This window comes from Solanum dulcamara, chromosome 12 (assembly GCF_947179165.1).
Source record: "Solanum dulcamara chromosome 12, daSolDulc1.2, whole genome shotgun sequence".
In the NCBI taxonomy this organism is placed as follows: domain Eukaryota; kingdom Viridiplantae; phylum Streptophyta; class Magnoliopsida; order Solanales; family Solanaceae; genus Solanum; species Solanum dulcamara.
Window position 1 is genome coordinate 10986278 of NC_077248.1, and position 23901 is coordinate 11010178.

The following is a 23901-nucleotide window of genomic DNA, read 5'->3' on the forward strand; positions in this document are numbered from 1 at the left end:
CATTTAATCATTTAGTGGAAGACTCAATTCGATAACAAAGAAAATTTTAAGTGGGATAACCAATCAATACTCAGTGAAAGAATAATTTCAAATAAACAATATTAAAAGCCAACTCAATCTCATAAGTTATAATTTTCGCAAAAAAGACTCAAAAGGGACCTCAGCTCCAATCTACTCAATCTATGTCTATGAAGCCTCTATCAACTATCAAGAAGGTGCCGAGACAAACCCACGACTACTTAAAAAAGTATTACTCAAAGCGATGACTGAAATAAATATGATTCCTCTGCAAGCAAGTAGGTCTCACAACTATCATGAAGGAAATGAATCTTCAATGGAGCATCTGTTGATGATCTCTAGTATCTGTATCTGCATCATAAAATGATGTTGGCCAAAAGGTGTCATTACATGAAACATATGAGTATGTAAAATAACTGAAAGGGAATATAATCAACAATGCTTGATTATGTTATCCTTGTTCTCCCCCACGTGGCTAGATCGAATTAGCTTGAAGGTTACTTGTGGTGAGTTCCCATGCTTCGGGAACAATCTCCCTTTTTATTCTAGATTATGTTATGGAAACCATTAAGACTTCTATTATGTCTCTTCTTTATACTTATTTTGAGGGTGAGCTAAGGACATGTCTTAGTCCTTACCAAGTCTATTAGTAGAGGTATGTTTGGACATAAATCTATGATGATCTAAGATTGATGATGACTCTTATTCTATGATGTTCTTCCTTAGTCCCGCTTTCCCTTTTTTTCTACCGCTTATCATTGATTATCATTACCAATGAAAGACGAAATGAATGCTAAGAGGCTTTGGTTAGATACCTTTAGGTTCCTCATTCTCCATGTCACGTCTAGGCCCTAGGCTTAGATCGTGATAGAGAATTAGATATTTTGAGAGTATAAGAATGTTGTTAGATTAAAAGATTGGAAAAAATGACATTCTAGTGAGTTCCGTCAGTAATTTTGGCGAGCTGGGGGTCTCTCGCCGAACTATTCGATGAGTCACTGAAAGGGTGCTTTATCTCGCCTAAAATAACAGTTTATGAAGGATTTCGAGTCCATTCGACGAGCTGAGTCAGGTTTCGCCGAACTATTCGGCGAGTCGCCAAATTGGCTAGTGAGCTCGCTGAATTGTCCTATTTGGACATGCTTCAGTAAAATGACCATAACTTTTTATTCTGAACTCCAAATGAGGCAAACTTGGCAGAGTTAGAAAGAGAACTCAAAGGCCTTTAATTTGATATTTTATGGGCCATCTAATTCAGTATATTTTAGGATATAATAATATTAGAAGTTGACGCTTATACGAACTTATCCAAAAACTTAGCCGATAGAAATTTCTTGGACTTGGCTTGGTGTTGGAGATCCCTTATGACCCTAAACCACATCAAATATACTTTAAATACTTAGGAATTGATCCTAATTCATAAATATAATTAGAATTCATCAATTTCAAGGCTATACACATATGGAGAATAGTTCGGGACTTAACGTAGAAATTTTTGCGGTGTTACAATAAATGAGTTGAGCATTATTACATTAAAATATATATTTTGAGATTGAGTTGAGAAGTTAAATTATATTTTTATTTTAAATGCATTCACGGAGTTGAAATTATACCTATTTTAAAGAGAAGAGATGAGTTGAGATGAATTGAGTTTTGAGCGAAGTCCAAGAGAGACTAAATGATGTATTTTGAGTTTGTTCTCACTTGACGTATATGATCATATACAATATTTTGAGAGTAGTATTGAGCACCGATATAGGGTGAGCCCATATACTACGTAGCTAGAGTAGGATAGGATTGTGACTGTTAATTCGGACGACTCCCAAAACGATGGACTATGAGAAATTTTGGATTTAATGAGTTTGAGAATTCTTTACCCTGGCAAGGTATTGGACGGCTGCGGCAACGACAGTTCTTAAGCGTTGTATCATCACTAGCTCATAAGTAATCATTGTCGATTAGAGAAACTCCCAAGAGAAAAATATTATACTTTTATTTATTGAGTTGCATCTCTTAATGCATATCATTTAAATCATTGTACTACTTTACTTCATGCTTTATTGAGCAAAGTCATTTCAGTGTGAGTCCCTTGAGTGGAGTTGCATGGGGTTGAGTATTGTTGATTTTGTTCCTTTTCAGCTATTTTACATACTCGTACATTTCATGTACTGACGTCATTTGGCATGCATCGTTTTATGATATAGACACAAGTATTAGAGATCATCAACAGGCATATCATTGAGGATCTACTTCTTTAGTTTTGGTGAGATCTCTTTACATTCGGAGGAGTTCCTTTCTTTTCAGTCATTCCTTTATTATTTAGTAGTTCTTTGAGGTAGCCGTGGACTTGTCTCGGCACCTTCTTATGAGTCAATTAAAGGCTTCATAGACAGAGTAGAGTTGGGTAGAAGAATTCTTTTAGAGTATGTTTATAAACCATGATTTTATTATTGAGTTTATGATGTTGAGTTACATTATACTTTGAGTATTTTTAATCTATTATTTATTTATTAAGGATGATATTTCTAAATGCCCACTTGAGTTAATTATCTATTGAGTCGAGTCTTCCACTGAATGAGAGATCAGACCAAGTGGTTCGCTTGGGGCCAGCGATGGTCTCCGAGTGTCGGTCATGTCTAGGGTACCCTTTCGGAGCGTAACAAGTACAAACAACTTTTTTTCTTAATCAATTACATTTAATATACATTTCAACAAAATAGAGTTGTCAAAGTTTCAACTTTTAAACATATAGTTTATACTAATATGAGGTTGCAAATTTGTTAGTATTTTAATAATATATATATATATATATATATGTGTGTGTGTGTGTGTGTGTGTGTGTGTGAGTGTGTGTGTGTGTGTGTTATTTATATAACTATATACTTTGGTATGGTATTCGGTATTTCGATATATTAATTATAAATACCAAATACCGTATCGAATATAAAAAAAATTAAAAAGTATATCATATACCATACTAAATACCATAATACCAAAATCATGGTATCAAAAATTTCGATATGGTATGATAATTCGGCATATACCATACCATGCCCACCCCTAATCTAGATGGAACATCCAATACGAGGAAATGCACATTTATTAAGAAAAATATTTAAGGACATAATTTAAATCGTATTTTTCACTATTGTCATTTTCTTTATTTTTCAAGAAGTGCAATTTATCTCCTAAAAAATATAAAATTTCATTATTAAAGGAACGGACAAATATAAAAAAAAAATTCAAACATTTATTTTAAACTTTGAACAATTTAATTATTTTGAACAATAAAAAGAATATTTAAAATTCACTTATGGAATATGGGGGTACTAGATAGTCCTGACATTTCAATTTATGACTTTCCTTTTTTGGTTTTCGTTTGATAGAAAAATATATATTTTTATTTAATACCAGAGACTATCTAAATTCAATGGCGTGTTTATTAAATTATTCTTATTTACTTTCTCTATTTATTTATCTAAATTCAATGGCGTGTTTATTAAATTATTCTTATTTACTTTCTCTATTTATTTACTCATCATCGTTTGACTTGATCCACTTATTAAAGAAATAATTATTAATATAGGTATTTTATTATACTATTTTTATTAATTGATGTTTAGTATTAGATTTTTTAAAAATAATTTGAAGAATAAGTATTTAATGCTACAGATAAAATATGAAAAAAAAAGTTATCTTTTTTTGATATATCAAAAGTGACAAGTAAAAATGAACGTAGAAAGTAATAAGTATCTCTTAAAAATTAAACATTATTAAGAAAATTAAATACAATTTAAGAACATATTAATTTTTATCTTGAATTGTTTCACTGATACTTACTTTGGGACAAACATTTTTCATTAACGTAACACTTAGGTGCCGTTTGACTCCAAATAGTTTTTGGAAAAAGTTTGAAAAAAAATTGGGAACTAGTTTTTGGCCATATAATTTGTCATTACTTGATAAATATATTTGGCAAATATCCCAAGTTCTAGAAAAAACTAGAACTTGAAAAGTTTTAAAAATTTAAAAATTACCCCAAATTTTTATATTTTATAAAATACCCATCATTTATTAAATTCAACTAATATTTATCTAACAACTTACTCTATTAACGCGGTGAACCAACATCATTAAATAACGTCTCTATCTATTAATAAATAACCAAACTATTCCTTTCTACAATTTATTTTAATGCAATTAATGTATTACTTTTGTCCATATTGTTATTTTGTTATTGTTGGTTGTTATCAATTATGTTATAAGATTTTTTTTTTAAGGGGAACATGTTCATTATCATTGATAATACAAACTTATGGTATTTTAAATTATTTTTAAAATTTTTGGATATAAAATAATATAATATTAAAATGATTAAATATTCTTAAAAAAATTTATGATCAAACGCGTGATAAAAATTGATCCAAAAATAATTTATTAAAAATATTTAAAAATTTGAGACCAAACGTTAGCTTATTTAAAAATTTGGGACCAAATGTGTGTGTGTATATATAAAAGAAAGATTCCCACTGACAATACTTGTTATCTTGGAATTACAACTACATTTTGTCCTTTTCTATACAGTACAAAAAACATCCTCTTCTGAACCAAGAAATTCTTTTAATAATTCCAATATTCAAAGTTCGAGCAACAAAAATGTGTTTTTTAAATAATTGTGTCATTCTTGAAGTAGCTTTTGATCAGCTTCGAAATATGAATTTTGTAGCTTAGTATATATTTACAATAATGATCAATAGAAGAGAAGTTTCATGTTAACTTTACACACATCTTATGGCACTATGGTTCATACAACTATACATCTAGTCATACTACCACTCTTTCATCCATTTTGCTTCTAAGTTTCTCTCTCTAAAAACATCGCTCTTCCTTCTCTCTTCTTTCCTCTGTAGCCGCTACACTGTAGCCCTACCGGAATGTCGTCGTCAACGCCGGTGGAACTCTTCAAACCACCGGATCAGTCCCAAAAGTTGCATAATCCTCAATTGATCCAAACCCATCAAGTATTATCCCCTAATTCAAATCATATTTCTTTGAATCTGCAGGAAGAGAACGATATAGCAATTTCGAAAGAAGATTTGAACTGTGCACAAAAATGCATTTCTTTACAAGAATCCGGATTTCAACGCCAAAAGAAGAGCTTCAACGAGGTTAGCACTCTATCTCTGTACAATACTCTTCCTTCGCTCAATACTCAAACGGCGACAGCATATAGAGCTGCCGGAATGGCCCTCCGCAGACCACCGGAATCAGTCCAAGAGGAGCGTCTCTCACCTAGGAACAAGACCCAACTGGAATCAACACCTAGCTTCGGATACAACACTGCGACCCCTGTAGAGATTTCGAAGGAACAGCTAGCTTGGGCACAAAAAATCATCTCCTGGTCACAAAATAGAAGCAATGGTGAAACTCAGGGTAAAGACGCGAAGTCTGATTCACAACAAATCTCAAACGATTTCACACTCCCAATCGGAAAATCTGGGGATACCCAAGGTGACTCGGATACTGAGAGTGGTTCCTCTGATAAAGAGTTCTCTAACTCAGATGAGAACTTCTTGAATTTGAAGAGATTCGACACAGGTACACAAAATGTGGAGGACTCGGCGAGCGTATCAACTGGTGCTGGAAATGCCTCACAGGAAAGGATCTCGAAACAGTCGAATATCGAGAGTGAAGAAACGACAAGGAGCAATATCCAAATCAATCCAGGTAAGAGTGTATCTATTCCGATTGAACATAAGTCGAAAGAGGTAAATAAGGAAAATAAGGGTGAAAATGAGTTGAATCCTATCGCTATAGAAACTGATACTCAGGACAACATAGGAAAAAATGATGCATGTAATAACAGTACCAAGATTAATCATAACAATTCAGCATCTAACAAGACTCAACTCCCTCATGATCTTACCAAGCTAACATCCAACTTTGTTAAACACAACCCTCAGTATAAACCAAATATCCAGAATTCAAATGACAAACCTCCCACAAAACCAAAACAGCTACCTCAGTTGCAGAGCTCCAAAATAGATTCTGTCCCAGAACCAAGTCCATTTACAGTTATACAAACTTATGCGACTAGACTAAGAGTTAACCAAAATAGAACTGAAGCGCCTATTAATATTTCACCTCTTGTGTACACCACAAGACAGGGCCTACCAGCTATAATCTATAAAAAGAAAGACTTTTTTGTGAAACTTGCGTCTAGATGTAAGTATACTTTAATAGGAAAATTCACCAATACAATGCCCAAGATAGAGCTTATCAGAAGAAGCTTTATTCAGCAGACTCAACTCACCGGAGGTGTCAAAATTGCTCATTTCAATGCAAGACACATTTACATTGATCTTGATAATGAGGAAGATCATATTTTAGTCTGGAATAAACAGAAAATGTATATTGATGGGCAACTTATGCGACTACAATTGTGGACTCCAACCTTCAGGCCAGAGGAGGAAACTCCTATCGTACCAGTTTGGGTCATACTACCAGAACTACCGTGGCATTGTTACAATAAAGAGTTTATAACCACCCTTTTAGACCCAATTGGTAAAACCCTGTACCTGGATGCAGCATCTCTTAAAAAAACTAGAGGCAGTGTTGCAAAAGTAAGGATACAAATGGATATCATCAAGGAAAGACCTCAACATGTATGGTTAGGAATTGATGAAGAGGATCACAATAAAGGCAGATGGCAAGCTATACAATATGAAGGTTTACCTGAATACTGTTCTTACTGTAAGCATCAAGGACATACTATGACAAGATGTAATGTCAAGAAGAGAGATGAAGAAAGGAAAGAAGCTGAAGAAGCAAGGAATAATAAAACCAGGAAAGAAGATGACAACCAGGTATGTCCCTTAACCACTGTACAAATGCCTGAGAATAATATATCTTTAACTAATGCAGGTACAAAAGAAAATCAAGCTGGGAGACAGAGACAACACCAAAATAGGAACAAAAACAAGGAGGAACAACAAGAATGGCAAATTCAGAAAAAACCAAGACAGAAGGAACAACAAAAGAATGTTCAATCAAAGCAGAATCTAGCAAAGCAAACATGTATTGACTTATCTCTCCCATCCCCCCAAGTCCCTATTAATGGCTTAGATGCTGATGCAAATGACACAATGGATGACGACTGCAACAAAAAAAAAAAGGAAGGATTCAGGTATTGACTTATCTCTCCCACACCCCCAAGTCCCCATTAATGATTTAGATGCTAACACAAATGACACACTGGATGATGACTGCAATACGACAAAAAGGAAGGATTCAGGTATTGACTTATCTCTCCCACACCCCCAAGTCCCGATTATTGGTTTAAATGCAGACACAAATGATACACTTGAGGATGACTGCAATATTACAAAAATGAAGGAGCCAGGTATTGACTTATCTCTCCCACAGCCTCATGGCTCCCCCAATAATTTTATTGTTGTGAATGATGTAGCTGTTGTAGTTTATGGAGGTGAGGATGGGGGAATACAGGAGGAACCCACTAACTTGCAGGAAGGGGTTACCAGAGGGAGGGAAAGTACTTTGGTTGACCATAGGAAAGACATTAGAGCTCCTGCTACCACAGAGGTAACTACTACAACTGTAACCAGAAAGGAGAGGTACAATGAATACTCACAACAAGAAGAGGACTGCTACACAATGGATAAGGAACCTCCGGATCCGAAAAGGCAAAATGAGAGTCCTCAGGCGTTTAACAACAAGTCTACATTAGCACTTAGTAAGAAGAAAAGGGATGCGTTGAAGAAGAAAATTATTAAAGAAATGCAATCAGGACAACAGAGCTTACATGATGTACTGGTGGTGGAACATGCAGGCATCCATGTGACAGCTTTGCAAATTCAGAAACCGAATACTGGAAAATGTGCCCTTAACAAGGAAATTACTCCACAAGAACTAACAGATGAATACAGAGTCATACATTCTGAGGATGAGGAAGATCCTGACCAATATGATGAGGTTCAAAAAGAAGAGGAGGAAAGGAGGGCTCTTTCTACCAGGGGTCAGCAAGAAAATAGGAAAAAGAAGCAACAAGATAACACAACAAGTTCTGATAATGCTATTTGCAAAAGTGGCATCAAAACAAGGTCCAAATCAAATAAGTCTCAATGATTAATACCCTATGTTGGAATGCAAGGAGTATTGATACTCAGGGTTCACTAGATAGACTTCAAAAACTCAAAGACTATCACAAAATATCTATGATGGCAATTCTTGAACCATTCTCAAACCAATCACACCTCAATTCACATAAAATTCAGCTTAATATGGACAGTGCTATTCATAATTCCAACAACAAAATTTGGCTCTTCTGGAATAAAGATGTAGCATGCTCCATTATAGATCAGGATGAGCAACAGATTACCTGTGAGATCAAACATGTTACATGGCATATTACCTATCTTACAACCTTTGTTTATGCTAAATGTAAAGATCATTTGAGAAGAGATCTTTGGGATAAACTACTGCTATATTCCAATGTAGGCAAGCCATGGTGTACAATAGGGGATTTTAATGTAATCACTGGCATTGAAGAGAAGCTGGGGGGCATACCCTACAACATGAACAAAAGTTTTGAATTCATAAGTACTATTGAAGCTTGTGGACTCATAGACTTGGGTTTTCATGGTGCAAAGTATACATGGTGTAACAACAGAGATAATGATGCCAGGATTTGGAAGAGACTATATAGAGCTATGGTAAATGATAAGTGGTTAGACATGATGCCCATGACTACTATTACTCATTTAGCTTCCACTGGATCAGACCATTGCCCTTTATTCATGGAGTGTGCAGAGAGACAGAACAATGCCCCTAAGTATTTTAAGTTTCTACACTGCTGGGTTGATAATGATAGCTTCCTCGATGTAGTGAAAACGTGCTGGGGAAAACCTGCCGCAGGAAATCCTATGAGAAGATTTCAGGAAAAAATGAAAAGAGTGCGAAGCACTATGAGTAAGTGGTCAAGACAAGAATATGGTGATATTTTCTCTTCCATCACTGATTTTGAGACAAAAGTTAGAGAGGCTGAGGATGCAATAATCAGTGATAACTCCGAAGATAATAGAACCAAGTTGAACTTGATCAATGCCAAATACATCAGGTATCTAAAGATAGAGCAATCCATCCTCAAACAAAAAACTCAACTCCAATGGTTTAAGGAAGGGGATGCCAACTCCAATTACTTCCATGCTATCATTAGAGGGAGAAGGAGAAGACTGTATATTCACAAAATTGAGGATGATCAGGGTAATAGTATTCAGGGAAATGAGGAAATTGCCAAGGCTGCATGTCATTACTTTGAAAAGATATTTACTACAGACAACAAGAAAATCAATGAAGATTTCCTTAAGTACATACCTAGAAAGGTCAGTGACAATCAAAACCACATGTTGCAAAGGGTACCTACTAAAGAGGAGTTACAGAAAGTGATTTTCTCTATGAATGGTACTTCTGCTGCAGGTCCTGATGGGATGAGTGGCAAGTTTTTCCAGGTATGCTTGGACATTATCAGTGAGGACCTTTTGGAGCTGATTCTGTTTTTCTTTAATGGCCATGACATCCCAAAATACGTCTCCCATGCATGTCTGGTTCTACTCCCAAAAGTTGAACATCCTAATAGACTATCTGAATTCAGACCTATATCTCTCAGCAATTTTAGTAGCAAAATAATCTCCAAACTCCTTAGTAGCAGACTGGCTCCCATCCTTCCACATTTTATTTCTGATAATCAGTCTGGATTTGTCCAAGGAAGGAGCATATCTGAGAACATTATGCTGGCTCAAGAAATTATGCATAACATAAACAAACCCAAAATTGGAGATAATGTGGTTATTAAACTTGACATGGCCAAGGCTTATGATAGAGTCTCATGGTCCTTTATCTGTCTTGTCATGAGAAAGATGGGATTTGGGGAAACCTTCATAGACATGGTATGGAGAATAATGTCTAACAATTGGTACTCTGTCATCATAAATGGCAGCAGGCATGGTTTTTTCCACTCAACAAGAGGTCTCAAACAGGGAGACCCACTCTCTCCTGCTCTCTTTGTTCTTGGTGTAGAAGTACTGACCAGAATGTTAAACAACCTTCATCAGCACTATCTATAAACTGGTTTTCAAATGGAGAAAAGGGGTCCTCAAATTAACCACTTGAGTTTTGCAGATGACATTATTATCTTTACCTCAACTTCCAAGTATTCCCTTCAACTCATCATGAAGACTCTTCAGATGTATGAAGGCATTTCTGGGCAGCTTATTAATAAGGACAAAAGCCAAATCTTAATCCCTACCAATACCCCTGATGATATAATGGATAGAGTAGTGACCATCACTGGTTATAAATGCACTCATGGGCCTATGATATACTTGGGATGTCCATTGTATATAGGAAGACAAAGGGTCATATATTTCACTGGTATAGTTTCAAAAGTGATTGCTAAAATTCAAGGGTGGCAGACAAAGATGCTAAGCTATGGGGGGAGAGCCACTTTGATCAAATCAGTGCTTCAATCACTTCCTATACATCTGTTATCTGCCATAACCCCTACCAGAACCACTTTGAAACAAATAAAATGCCTTATTGCTGACTTCTTCTGGGGTTGGGATAAGGAGAAAAGGAAGTACCATTGGGCCTCTTGGGAAACTCTTAGCTTACCATATGAGGAGGGAGGTATTGGTGTAAAAAACTTGGAAGATATATGTCTGGCAATGCAATACAAACATTGGTGGTTGTTCAGAACTAAGAGATCTTTATGGGGGGATTTCTTGAGAGCTAAATACTGCCAAAGAGCTCACCCTGTCACAAAAAAGTGGCACACAGGTCAATCTCTCATGTGGAAGAACATGATGAAGAACAAAGGTGACATAGAACCTCACATTAAGTGGACCTTATGTTCAGGGAACTGCAGTTTCTGGTGGGATGATTGGCTGGGTATTGGCCCTCTAGCCAATCACTATGAACATATTCCAAGATTCAACAACTCCACTGTCTCCATGTTCTTGACAAATGAAAAATGGAATGAAGAGAAAATCAGGCAACAGGCCCCTCAACACATGATACACACAATTCTCAATACTAAAATCATGTACCAACAAAACACATTAGATCAAGCTCAATGAAAGCTGCAATCACATGGAAATTTCACTTGTAAATCAGCTTGGGAAAATGTGAGAAAGAAAAAAAACAAGACATTGATAGATAGGATGACATGGCATACTAACATCCCTTTCAAGGCTTCATTCTTGCTTTGGAGAGCATTGAGACACAAACTGCCAACCAATGATAAACTGATTTCTTTTGGGAGAGAAACTGCAGAGTGCTCATGCTGCTACAGGCCTGGTTTGGACAACATAGATCACATATTTGTCTCTGGAAGCTTTGCTAAACACATCTGGACATATTTCTCCAACTGGGGGGGAATCAGGCAGGACCACAACTTCATTAGAGACATCTTGATGAGATGGTGGACCTACAAACCAAACAATGCTGTACATAAACTCATGTTGCAAGCCCTCCCTATATTTATTTGCTGGAATGTCTGGAAGAACAGGTGTGCAAGTAAATATGGAGGAAAGAAATCTAGTACTACTAGGGTGAAGTTCAATATAACCAAAGAAATATACATGCTTATTACCACAGTTTTTCCATATATCCAATGGCCACCAGCTTGGAAAGATCTAATTATTTGGATAGAAAACTGTAAGCATGACATAAAAGTAACCCAGGTTAAATGGCTCAAACCCCCCCTAACATAGTTAAACTTAACACTGATGGGAGTGCCATAGGCAACCCAGGAAAGATAGGAGCAGGAGGCATAGTAAGGGATCATAAGGGTAATTTGATATATGCTTTTGCCTCTCCTTTGGGAGTTGGAACAAATAATCAAGCGGAAGTGCAGGCAACCAGTGTTGGCATTAATTGGTGCATTCAACATGGTTATAATAGAGTAATATTGGAAGTAGATTCGGAACTTGTGATCAAGTGGCTGAATCTGGACATCAAACCACCCTGGAACATTCAAAACTACGTTAATGAACTCCAACAACTGGTCCAACTGCTAGAATACTTCCAATGCAAACATGTTTTTCGGGAAGCAAATTTTCCAGCTGATACATTATCTAAGTACAGCCATACACTTGATAATACACAACACTTCTACAACCTTCAACAACTTCCACAAGAAACCAAGGGCTACATAAAGCTAGACAAGATAGGAATGGCAAGCTTCTGGAGAAGAAGATTAAAAAGGATAAAACAACCTTCTTGAACATGTTTATCTCTAATTTTCCCAACTTGGCTACGATTGGTGTTGCTGCAACTTTCCTTGGACCTACTTGGTACGACATGTCTAAAAAGAGCAAAGATGAAAAGAATTTCCCCAACCCATGCGAGATAGAAGGTTCGTATACTTGTTCTTGAATAGGACTAGTGTAGGCTACTTTCTTGTATTCTCATGGAAGGGGAGAGTCTCCCTCATTTATGCTTTCTTAGTTGATTTGTACCGAGAGGAGTCCTCTCACAGGTTTAATGCTTTCTAGTTATAGTTAGTCTCTTTTTGTATCGGGGATGAGTTAGCCGACCTTAATAGGTTAGCCGACTTATGAACCACCATAGGATTGGAGGTAAGGTTTATGTCCCCCTCCTTGTATTTTATTTTGATTATTTATGTTAAGGCTTGGGGGTGCTGCTCAACCCCTGACTGTGCACGAGAGGTGGGAGCCTCGTGTAGGGTCTGTTCCCACAAAAAAAAAAAAAAAAAGAAAAAAAAAAACTATACATCTAGTCATCCTCATGATCCCTTATTCATTTTGTCACTTTCTTTGTAAAGATAATCTTTGTAATTTTGAGAAGCACACTAAAATATGAACATCCACTTTTATATCTTTTCTCAAAACTCCACACCAATTTGGTAAAGTTGGTGCTAAATTTTCTCAGAGGTGTCTGCTGACAAATATTATAATAACAGAATTACACTAAGACGAATAATATTATATACATCCTCTGTCTCAATTTATAGTTGAACACAAGGAAAATTTTATTACTTTTTATCGTAAAAAGATCGTTTGATTATGTATTATGTATAAGCCTTTCGACGAATAGAAAAACTTGTATGCATCATATTCATAAAAATTAAATACAAAATTTTTTAGCTATTCATATTTTAAATAATGATTGTTGCATATATAATTTCTTTTTTTTTGGTTTGGGGGGGAGGGAGGGCAGAGATGATTGTCTCCATTGATTTACGAAAACAATGAGAGACTTGCTCCATATATAGAACTGTTTGGGGAGGAAGCACTAGAGCTAAAGTTTGATATGATAATAAATAATGAAAATAAATTGGATACGAGAATTTTACGTGGAAACCCCTCAAACAGATAGAGGGGAAAAACCACGGGTAGAAGGATCTTACTATGATTATATGAGAGTACATTGCTCTCAAATACAAGGAGAAAACAACAATTAACACTTCTCTCTTATAAAAGGAACAACTCACTAAAGAGGACACTCATGGCTATAATATTTATCTTGGTGTATAACTCTCTTTGTGTTCTTACTCTTTTTGGATTGTATTTTGTGGGATAATCTAAATGAGGGAAAGAGGGTCTCTATTTATAGGAAACTAGAAACGCGTAAAATCCGCGTATTGCTCCTCTCTTTTTGACTACGCGTTCAAAATGCGTTTTATTCCCTTTTTGACACGCGTTCAAAACTCGGTTTGTTCCCTTTTTGATTACGCGTTCAAAACGCATTTTGTTCCCTTTTTGATTACGCGTTCAAAACGCATTTTGTAGTATTTGACTATCTTGCAAGAACACCCTCCCTTTCCCCGAATTTCTCCCAGTATTCTATATGGCAAAGGTGCACTTAAAGTCTTATTGCCTATATCTCTAAGCCCATAGTAAACATATGATCGACAAAACCAAATAAGAGATTGAAAAACATCTATATTGATCGTGGCATAAATCATGCCTAGATACTTGAAAACGTATTTTCACGAAAAAGTAAAAACTATATGACTTATGATATCAAATTAGGAAAGAATGAGAATATGCACTTCTAGATGACCGAAAGAATCAAAAGAAATGCTAGTATAATATGGGGTCTTCCCTCCAGCGAAATTAGAAAAGATTGTATTAAAGTTTCAATCGGTTAATAACATGGTAATTTTTTCTAACAATGTCAGTGATAATAAAAGTGGGGATGTTGTCACTAGAACGGACCACACAAATATAGGTGATGTATGCATAGTCATTGTAAGTCCACATATGTTGAAGATAATTCTTATACAAATTAATAGAATCTAAAATAGATGAAACATCGGAAAAATATGTATCTTACTTTCTTTCTTAGTCTATTTAAAAAGAATGTCACTTTCTATACGGAGTAACTCCTTAACTCCAACATTTTACGTGGCACATTTAAAACCATAAAATTTAAAAACCATTTTGATACATTACGTGCATCTTTAATTTAGTACGTGGTAGCACACTTTTCTTATATTCTAAGCACAGTCAAATTAAGATGCATAAAATTAAATACTAGAGTAGTAATATTAACTTTTTAAATAGTACATAGAGATTCTCAACAAAATGCATTAATCTCAGAGACAAGTACCTCAAGATCTCACTTAGAATTATCATGTCACATTCATAGAGTCAGATCCAGAGTACTTGCCCCTCTTCGTGCATTTTCAATTGTAGCATAATTAGCATCTTCTTTCAATCTTGAAGGAGATTTTTGTGAGGACAGTGACAATGTTAAAGTACTCCCATCATCATCGTCATCGTCATCGTCTTCGTGGCTGTTGTTTTTTTTCTTTACTCCTAAGGATAAATTCAAGTCAATTAGGTCACAATGCATAGCCTTCCTTTTCAAAGGACTCAATAGTACTCTTGCTTGAGATTTTTCAGCAATTTGGAATAATGGAGTGAGCTTATCAATATGGTTGCTGTCAAAGATCCTCTCATTGAGTGTAGTGTAAAATCCTGTTCTGGCCTTGTCAATTGTGCTTTGTCCCATTATGGAGCTATGCATCAAGTTATTATCTTGACAATTCCTAGAAGAAACATCTCCATATCTGGGGAAAAGAGTAAATAAATTAAAGATCTCTCTTTGAGACTGGTTTAAATAGAGCGACATGAACTATAAAGCTTCATATATATAACCAGTTATTCCAACTTGCTTATATAGTCAAATCTATCTAAAATAGTCATGTTCTGTAACAACATTTCACTATAAGAATCATGGTTTTTGTGGAATCGATCTTTAATGTTATGTTATAGTATATGTTCTTTATATATAATAGAATCTTTCTATAGCAACCAAAAAATATCGAGAAAAACAATGTTGTTATAGAGAGGTTTGACGACGTAATTGTTATGGATATATTTGAATATAATAAATTGGTATACCTAGAAGTGCTGTTGAACCTTTGATTGAAGCTTGATAGCATAGGGAGTTGGCTCAAGTTGTAGATGTATGGATCTCCACCTTCCATAAAAAGCTTGCGATGATTTGTAATCCCTGTGAGGTAAAAAGGACTTGAAATTAGTTAGATTTACTATATATATTAAAACCCTAAACATGTAAATTAAAAAGATAACAGCATATATACCTTGAGCTGGATCATCAATCTTCTTGCTTCTATACATCTATGTAAACAGACAAATTAGAAAACAAAACAAGAAGTAATCAGAAAAAAGGTATAGTAGTTTATATGAAGCCAATTATATTGAATTAATTAAAGGTTATATTTATTTCATGATTAATCAAGAAATCTTTTAGATACTTGATTTTTAATTTCTTCTATAGCTAGGTAGGCACTTAAATTAATTACCTGCAAATGACTCTTGACATGAGCAATGTTGAGTCCTTTTATGTTCATCAATTGAAGAACTAATTTGGGTGTTGCTCCTGCACCAAAAAAAAAAAAGAGAAGAAGAAACATAAATATTTAATTAACAAAGATCGATGAATTACCCTAATTATGAGATTTAGATAAATTACAAACTCCAAATTAAAAGCAATCTTTTTGTCCTCTTAGTATAGGTCTCTTTCACTCGAATCAAGATTAGTTGGATTAGTGAATTTCTGATACTTAATAGCCAAAGCAAAAAAGCTATCAAGAAAATTGTAGAAACTTACGATCATGTCCACCAAGTCTTTCTACAGCATGAGCAAAACGACGATGGAGATCAGGTGTCCATCGGAGTCTAACCATCTTAGATCGAACATAAGGCCTCACGGAGAACTTCTTTACACCCTCTTCAATAGTACTGTTGCTTGAGCTTCCTCCATCCTTATGTAATTTGATCGAAGTGTTCTCGTCTTCATCCTCATTTTTGTCTGAATTAGGGCTTGTCTTTGAAAATTCAGTGCCACCACTATCCTCCATCATATTTGGTAATAGCTCTAGCTTCTCTTATTAGCTTGTCCTAATAAGAAAGAAAGAAATACACTTTTGAGCATACTTCTACTTATTCATCTTTCTATTTGAGGAGAACTATACTATACAAGAGAAATATTCTAAGTAGAACAAATGGAAAAATCAACCCTATAGACTTTACCTAGAAGATGGAAGACTCTTCTCTCTCTCCAATTATTTATCTAACTTTTCATGCATATATATGTGTGTGTGTGAGAATATAGTAAATGCAACCATTTATGCATGCTTTCATGGATGATGTAATAAGGGCACCACAAATCTTGACACAAAATGAAAAATATCGAGGAAAAATATATTTTCTCCGTTTTAATTTATGTAAAAGTTGTATTTGACTGGATATAGATTTTAAGAATAACCAAAAAAAAACTTAATTTTGAAACTTGTATTTATCTAGAATAAGTTATAGATATGTGTATAATTATAAGTTATTCTATTATGGTTAAATTAAGATATTTAAAGTTAATTATTAATACATATAAAAAGCTATCATTTTGTTTTAGACTGATTAAAAAAAATTATTACATAAATTGGGATGGGAGAGTATATTAAACTCATGTGAGACCAGCTCTTCTTTGTACTTCCGTGGAAAATCATACTGGGGGGTTTGTTTGATATGGTCTAAAATGTCTTCATTAAATCAATTTTTTATTGTGTAGTTGCTTTAAATTATTGAAAGATTTTCATCAAATGAATATTTTAATTTGCGTGAATAAGTCTATTTCTTTTTATGACTGTTTGACTCTTCCTACACAATACTTCTTAAATCGACATGCAAAATATTATTATAAATGTTTAACAACCATAATACTAATTCTATTTAGTAACAAATTATCAAATGAAAATTATTAGTCAAGAAAATTTAGCGACAAATTTTAGATAATTTAGTAAAACAAACTCGCAATAAATAATTTCCTTAAGAGAAGTGTCAAGTGAAGAATGAACAAATAAAAAAAAGGAGTATAAATAACTTAGTAAATCAGAAAACTCTGAAAAGGGTTTAAAAAATATTTTTTATAAAATACATGTTCAAAATATTTTTTGTAAAATACATGTTCAAAATATTTTTTGATATCATTCCATAACACTTTAAATATAACCCCTTTTATAAAATATATTCTGACATTACATAAATACTGAACACAAGTAAACTTAGGCAGTTTAATTAAATATATAATGGACTGTTTCAACATCGTTGAAAACATAAGTTTTCACCAATTTGAGAGAAACAGTGCATGCAAAGGCCAAGTAATTAAACTTCAAATGAGTACTATTATTTATTGATCGAGTCCAATTAATTTCAAAGTAAATCACTATAGATATAAAATAAAATCAAGTCATGGGACCACTCTGATGAAGATTGAATTTTTTCAATTTTTATATCACATCATTCTCAAAAGATTCCAACATAAACATTGCAACTTATATTTCTTTCTTTTTTGTTAACTAAAAAAAAAACAAATCATTCTTTCTTCCCCAAAATAATCCCCCCTTTCACATTGTTAGGTAGGAAATTTTCTCGTGTAATTAACCAGCCGGTCCCATCCAATTTAATTTTAATTCATGAGCAATTTATGTCCTTGTGCTAGGTAGTTTTACATCTGGTCCAAGACTAACTGCGATAGGGGATTTATAAAGATGGAATTTGAAATATGGTAAAGTAACTCCTGCGTGGGGAACGGTATAGTCCAGCCTTCATCTAACATAGCATGATAAATATATATTGAAAGGGGGCGGAATACATTGATAACTCTTTAAAGTTATTAAAATATTTATTTAGATATTAAAATTATGGTTTATTTTATTGAACATTTAAACACATGATCAAGTATTTTTATTATGCACTTTCCATTCAAATAAGATTTATTGAGGGTCGTATTTGTTACATGGTGTAAGATATTCTCATATATATATATCAAATCTATCTATATTACCTTAAAAGCATGAATTCTGTAACACCAATTTAATATATTTTTTATATTTTATATTTATATTATATTAAAAACAGATACCTTTTCACATTGACACTGTGACTTTTTCGATGAGTTGTAATTTTTCAAAGGATTGTGATTTTTTTGAAGAGTTGCAATTTTTTTGATAAGACACAATAAACACTTGTCCATACTACCCTTTATTGGCTAGAGGTTTTCTCTCATTATTAAACTAGAATTTATCTAAGTTTTCTGCTCTTCTTCTTTTTAAAAAACTCAAATGTGATTTGTAGTGGTTGAGTAATTCGAAGTTCTGCGGAATTTGAAGCAGGTTATATATTTGTTAGAAAAGGTTAATAGTTCAAACAGGTGAAGTCAAGTCTCCATTTTCAGTGTAAAACGGGGAGAAAAAAATAACAGATAAGTTAGCATGGGGAGTCAACTATATATATTTTTTCTGTAATGACGAGAAATATAATACTTTCTAAAAAAAGTTTCAAATATTTAATTTGTCAAACGCTAGCATGAGAAAAAGTCGAATAATTGAGACATTAATAAGACGTAATCCCTAAATCAATAATTTTGTTTCTACACTTTGAAAGACAAATTTTCTAAATGGAAATATAGTGTAACTCTTCTTCTTTTTTTTTTAACTTTCTTTCTTTTTTATTAGGCAGGCAGGAGCAAGTAAAAAGTTTAATTTCTATGTATTGAAAGCCTAGACAATATGTACCCAATCAGATTATTTATGATGTAATTGTTGGCAGTCAACCTTTCTTTTGTAGTGCAATTTAAAGAATGAATAAATTTTTGTGGATCCTTTTCCTATCTCACTTCTTTTATTTTGCATAAAAGACAAAAAATCTATATAGATTATGAGAACTTTTTTTTCTTATATTGTTAATTGTGCTTTATTAGATAGGTAAAGAATTAGTAATAGAGAGTGATCTCGTGCACACGAAAAATGAGTTAGCAATGCAAAACAGGTCAATTTATCCAGCTCTACATGAGAGATAGACATCAGATCTAATTCAAATATGATTTAATGACTAGGTTAATAGGCTTATTGAGTCCTCTTGCTTAGACCCCTTTAGATTTTGACTTATATAAGCAAAAAACAACTTCTCAACATTTCTGTCAATGAAAATACACTTTCTGGACAATTATTTTGTGTAATTTTTAAATTTATAGCCATGAATGCACGCGTTTGAAATGACCATAACTAAGGGGAGCGATGTATTTCTATCGCACCGAAATGGCTTTTTAAGACGGCGACTTATCAGGATATAGTGTTAGTAAGAATTTGTGTATTATTTTTCTTTTATTCTTATCCATTTTTCTATATGATGCCTTGGTGTATCTGACAATAAATGTATAAAGAAAGGAAAATAATTTAATTTGTTGTTTGCAGCTTGCATTGCGACGGGAATCACGGGCTGTGTTCCTAACCTACCTTTGCTTAGCTGCTTCCAATACACATAATATAGCTATGATTAGAGTGTGAAGAGTCCATATCAGTGATTTAAGAGATGGATATGGTTAAAATAAGATGAGTCAAAATTGACGGAGTTAATAAATGGACGATTTATTCACTTATTTAAAAGTTATTTGGATTAAAATGATTTGTCTTGAAATGAGCTAAAATATGGGTAACAACCCAATGTGTTTAACTTTTTAGTTCATAATAATTTGTTTTAAGGAAAAATTACTTAAATACACAACTTATTTTATCATATTTTCTAAAAAAATTTACCATTTGAAAAAATTATAAAAATTCCTATTCTTTCCTGTTTTCTGATACATCACTGTATGTGATGTATCGATCGAATATATCAATTTACGTGATGTATTGGAAAGTTGGATACATCACTTTAGGTTAAATACATCACTTTACGTGATGTATCAGGACATACGTGATATATCTAAAAGTGACCAAAAAAAAGAAATTTCGGATAATTTTTAAAAGAATAGGAATAAAATATAATAGGAAAAAATCGTGATAAAATTTAAATAAAATTTACTTTTTTTTTAATGATAGAATATATAACACATTAAAAAGCTATTATCTTTTCAAAATACGTTTGACTGAATTTCCCATGAATAAATTTGAGGTACATATCAATGTAACTTTTATGGATTAAAATGAGCTGATCTAAACGATGAGTGAATCAAGAATCGGCCCAAATTTTACCACCTCTCCAAGTAACTGACATTTAATATTCTAATTAGACTCAAGAATAAGACAAATAACATTCTATTAACATGTTAAATTAATCCTGTATGATAATGTAGATATTATTTACACTATCAGCAGCAGCAGGTAAATCCATCATTAAATCGTTAAGTTCTCTTGAAAACATATACTTTATCAGTTCGTTTTTAGTTGTTAGGTTTGTTTTATAAGAGTCAATTTGATTAATATTTTAAATTAAATTAAATTAGATTAGTATAATATTTAAAAACTATATAAAATAAGTTGTAATTTTTCTCATATTAATATAATAAAATAATACAGTACATCTCATGTAGTTTAACTTTTGAAAAGCAAAATATGGCAAGTAAAAATGAACGAAGGGAGTATATAGTCTAAGTATTTGAGATTAAGTGGTATACTAATTTATATATGAACAAAATTTTCCCTAATAAATGAACAAAATCAAAGTCTAACTCGTATAATATATGGTTTGAATAAGGTATTATATGTATGCAGAGGCGGATCTAGAATATTGAATCTCTGGGTGTCACGCTATTTTGAACAGTAACCTATGAAAAAAAACTTCAACGTAGAGCAAGATAATACTTAATATTAATTAGAAAACATGCATACAAAATTTAGACTTATTTTGTTGATTTAGTTAAGATTTACTTACAAAAGATCTAGGGTTCTAATCTACTTATTCACAATTCTTTTTACAATTGTTTTGTTAGTTTAGTTAAGATTTTACTTACAAAAGGTATAGGGTTCTAATCTACTTATTCACAATTCTTTTTACAATAAATTTGCTACTAATGTCTTGCATGATAAAATAAGTTTTAACAAAATACAACCCACGACATGACTCGAACTTGCATCCCCACAATGATAAACTAAAGTTTTAACCACTGGCACCACAAAACTCATTATTTCTATGGGTGTCATGTTTAATATTTATGCTTTCCTTATAAATATATATACAAATATATATGTATATATAGATTTTCAATCGAGAGCAGAAAATGACATGAAACCCCCTCCGATGCACCTAAATCCGCCCCTGTATGCATGAGTTCGGTTGACCTAACTAATCATTGATGCATTAGGGTAAGTTTATATAAATTGAGTATGCTAAAAGGATATATAAAAGTAGAATTAGAAGTAATTAGTCCATTAGAACTTGTCAAAATTAGAAGAGTTCAATAGTACGTCATTCGTCATATTAAAAAAATTAAATCGAATGGTGATTATATATATTCCTTCCAATCCAAACCGTCAAATCCGTCCCTACATCTAATAACCGCTCATCTCATTTACATATTTGACACATTCATAATGCATTATAGTCAACATGCATCTATCTTTCTCTAAGATGTCAAGATTTTTCAAAAACTTCATGAATATGGAAAATGGAAAAACAAAATCATCTTCATTCAGATTAAGAAAAAATGCTTATTTATTCAAATAACAATTAATGTTTTTAAGGTTTGTCTAGAGAGAAATACGTCCAACTTTAGGAAGAACTCATTTTTCTTCGAATTATTTTCAACTGCTAACTTTTCATGATAATATTATAAATCTTTAATACTTAATTTTTTTTGTCAGAATATATATCATCCTATTTAATTACAATTACTATTAATATTTAATAAATTATTTTTCACTCCCCAACCAAATATTAAAAAAAAAAAATCCTCCGACAAACACATGGTCTGAAAAGATTCGAAGAAGTCAACTCCGACACAAGTTTTGTTCTCTTCTATTTAGACTCTGTAATAAAACCAAATTATTATTATTATTACTATATAATAAGTTCACCATAGGGATATGTTTTTCTATTTTTTTATTTTAACAAAACAAATATGTGTGCCTATTAATGCGGATCTAGCATTCTTTGAGAATGAGCATATCTGTCGTCTTTCCTCCTTTTTAAACTAATTAATTTTATTTTGATCCTCCCAATCAAGTGAAATAATGATCATGCATGCCCATGTTGATGTATATGATGTTGTTATATGTTTTACATGTTACATGTGGATATAATTGACATCCATATAAGTATACTCGAGGAAAATAACATTTGAGGGTATCTCATATTTGAAGCTCATATTGAGATTTTTATAATGTACTATCTCCATCTTGAGTTTTATTAAAATATAAATAGTAATTATTGAGATCTTTATAATGTACTATCTCCTTCATATAGAGTTATTAAAATAAATAGTATTTTTTGAGATTTTTTAATGTACTTATCTCCTTCATTAGAGGTCTACGACTAGTAAAGTAAAAAACTTAAGCAAGAGATGACTACATTTTTAAATAGCTAATTGACAAGACAAAACAGTTTCCTTGTTTTCTTTCCTTATGTTTGGTTCAAGAGTATTGTCATAACTAGATTAGGTTAGTTTTGATCTACGATTATAAATAGTAAAAACTAGGGTTTATTTCATTAGTTAGTTTTTGGATATTGAGTTTACTCCTAGTGATCTTAGGATTACTAATTCCCTTTTATTTTAGCATGAACCGTTCTTAGATTCTTGGAAAAATTCCATTATTGTATGAGTTCATTCTCTCCTCTCAAGGTTTAATCTAGTTAAATGTTTTTTAATTGTTGGACTGACCCCTTTCTTTTTCTTTTTTGTTCTCCCCAATCTAATTTCTTTATTAACTTGCTAATCCTTCAATTTCAACTCTATCTCGTTTATTGTGTTCAACTTTGATGTCTCTTGACCAAAATAATCTATTAATTACTTGAATCAATTCACCAAAATAGTATGGAACTTTGAAATTTTACAAAATTAGCATAAACGTTGTTGATAGTAACATATTATGTTATATTTCATTTTAACAAATCAACGGACCAAAATATATTGGAGAGATGGCGTTAAAGGAAATATATTATTGATAGTAACGTTTTAGGCTTAGATCATTATTATCAGTAACGAGTTTTTGCAACTCTGCCACCTCAGAATCTTTGTTACATATATTTTTATTGTGAAGCACGTTTTAAAGGTAAAACATTACTCTAATTAACAATTCTGTCGAATCGAATCACAAGTCTGTCCCCCTAAGAATCATTGTACGAAATATGACATTAAAGTCGTTATTATGTGTCATGTTTTAAGACTAAAACTAACCTATGAGTAGAGATTCTATCGAATTATGTCGTGGGTCTACCAATAAACCGTTACTAAAGTTACATTTTAACTTTAAAACGTGACTGATAATAACAACAAACTGCTAAAGTGTTCCCTCTACAATTGACCACAGATTATTAT

The 23901-nt window shown here is 32.8% G+C and overlaps 1 protein-coding gene across 1 annotated transcript; it reads right to left on the reverse strand.

Moving 5' to 3' along the window:
* Positions 1–14456: 14456 nt before the first annotated feature.
* Positions 14457–16674, reverse strand: LOC129876654 (uncharacterized). Its single transcript, XM_055952141.1, has 6 exons — positions 16623–16674; positions 16201–16490; positions 15893–15969; positions 15671–15707; positions 15468–15579; positions 14457–15133 (listed from the first exon to the last, which is right to left on the reverse strand). Exons 2-6 carry the CDS (start codon positions 16451–16453, stop codon positions 14704–14706), a joined length of 909 nt encoding a protein of 302 aa, XP_055808116.1. The 5' UTR covers positions 16454–16490; positions 16623–16674; the 3' UTR covers positions 14457–14703.
* Between the last annotated feature and the right edge of the window lie 7227 nt (positions 16675–23901).

Bases quoted from the DNA above. Each gene is read 5' to 3' on its own strand.
- LOC129876654 (XM_055952141.1), bottom strand. From the start codon at position 16,453: ATGATGGAGGATAGTGGTGGCACTGAATTTTCAAAGACAAGCCCTAAT. The intron at 15,708-15,892 runs GTAATTAATTTA...CTGTTTACATAG, and splicing joins ATGTCAAGAGTCATTTGCAG to ATGTATAGAAGCAAGAAGAT. The intron at 15,580-15,670 runs GTATATATGCTG...TTTACCTCACAG, and splicing joins GATTGATGATCCAGCTCAAG to GGATTACAAATCATCGCAAG.